This window comes from Fulmarus glacialis, unplaced genomic scaffold (genome assembly GCF_000690835.1).
Source record: "Fulmarus glacialis isolate BGI_N327 unplaced genomic scaffold, ASM69083v1 scaffold29068, whole genome shotgun sequence".
Classification (NCBI taxonomy): Eukaryota; Metazoa; Chordata; class Aves; order Procellariiformes; family Procellariidae; genus Fulmarus; species Fulmarus glacialis.
In genome coordinates this window covers 1-1,218 of record NW_009229344.1, presented here as the reverse complement: position 1 = coordinate 1,218, position 1,218 = coordinate 1, and the positions used below count along the sequence as shown (strand labels likewise).

Sequence of the window (1,218 nt, the reverse complement as noted above, 5' to 3'; positions counted from 1 at the left end):
CTACCACAGGGCCGAGGTGAGACTGCCAGGGCACGCGCAGGGCATCGGGGTGGCTGTCTGCAGGTCACCTTCCTCTCCAGCTGGAGGGACGAGGCTGCTCGCGCGTGTGCCGGAAGCGCCGGCAAAGGCCGGGCTGTTTTGCTGTCTCCAGGGGTGGGCGGCCGATAACCGGCCACTCCCTGCCCGCGTCCCCCTCGCTTCCAGAGCGCTGAGTACAGCATCCTGGTGATCGGCGTGCCCAACGTGGGCAAGTCATCGCTCATCAACTCCCTGCGGAGGCTGCACCTCAAAAAGGGTATTTCTGCGTGGTGCCTGGGCTTGGGGAGGAGCCTCTGGTGGAGCCGTGGAGCGGGCGGTGGGGCAGAGCGTCACTTGCGTCTCTAACCGCGTCTCTCCTTTCCCCAAAGGGAAAGCCACCGCGGTCGGTGGCGAGCCAGGCATCACCAAAGCAGTGCTGACCAGAATCCAGGTACTGTCCCCGCGGCGCAGCCGGCTGGGTGGGTGCTGGCCTCTGCCTCCCCGCATCCCCTCACAGCAGCTCTGGGAAACCTCGAGGCGCGCAGAGCGGATCTCAAAGGGTTGTTCGGGTCCCCTTTCCAGCGAGATCTTAACGAAACGGCTCAACGCCTCGCTCGTTAGCTGTCGGGAGTCCGTGGTGCTAATTACCGAGCCGCGTGTCCTAACTGCCCTGCCTTCCCCCACCCCAGGTCTGCGAGAAGCCCCTAATGTACCTGGTGGACACGCCTGGTGTGCTGCCCCCGAAGCTGGGGGACGTGGAGACGGGCATGAAGCTGGCGCTGTGCGGTGGGTGAGGTGGAGGCTGTGGCCAGGGGCGCTCCCCAAACGTGGCTTCAAGCCCCGTCTGAGCCTGGTACCTGAGGCTGGGGCAGGAGTCTGCTGCTCACGGCCCCCCCAGGCCGGCACGCGCTGCCTGGGTGCCCACGGGTGGCACATGGACAGCGAGAAGGGTGGCCGGGGCTGGGAGGAGTTGGGGCTTGATCCTCTTTTTCAGGAACCATCCGTGATCACCTGGTAGGGGAGGACATCATGGCCGACTACCTCCTGTATGCCCTGAACAAGCGGCAGCAGTTCGGGTGAGCCGGCGGGGGAACCGGAGAGATCCCCTGGGCTGCATCCGCTGCCTGTGGTCCCAAGTGGGTGGTGGAGAAACTGTCCCCGGGGAATTGCAGGGGGGAGAAGCGATGCTGGCGGGGTCTG

At 65.8% G+C, this 1,218-nt stretch overlaps 1 protein-coding gene across 1 annotated transcript in view; it reads left to right on the top strand.

The window, feature by feature from the left end:
• The window catches only part of MTG1 (mitochondrial ribosome-associated GTPase 1), a gene marked incomplete at its 5' end in the record, with an annotated part of 1,741 nt that extends 643 nt beyond the window's left edge, over positions 1–1,098 (top strand). The window contains 4 exons of the mRNA XM_009583842.1: positions 205–295; positions 408–469; positions 708–804; positions 1,013–1,098. Of these exons, the coding sequence (XP_009582137.1) occupies positions 205–295; positions 408–469; positions 708–804; positions 1,013–1,098 (336 nt within the window). The remainder of the gene's footprint in view (positions 1–204; positions 296–407; positions 470–707; positions 805–1,012) is intronic.
• Between the last annotated feature and the right edge of the window lie 120 nt (positions 1,099–1,218).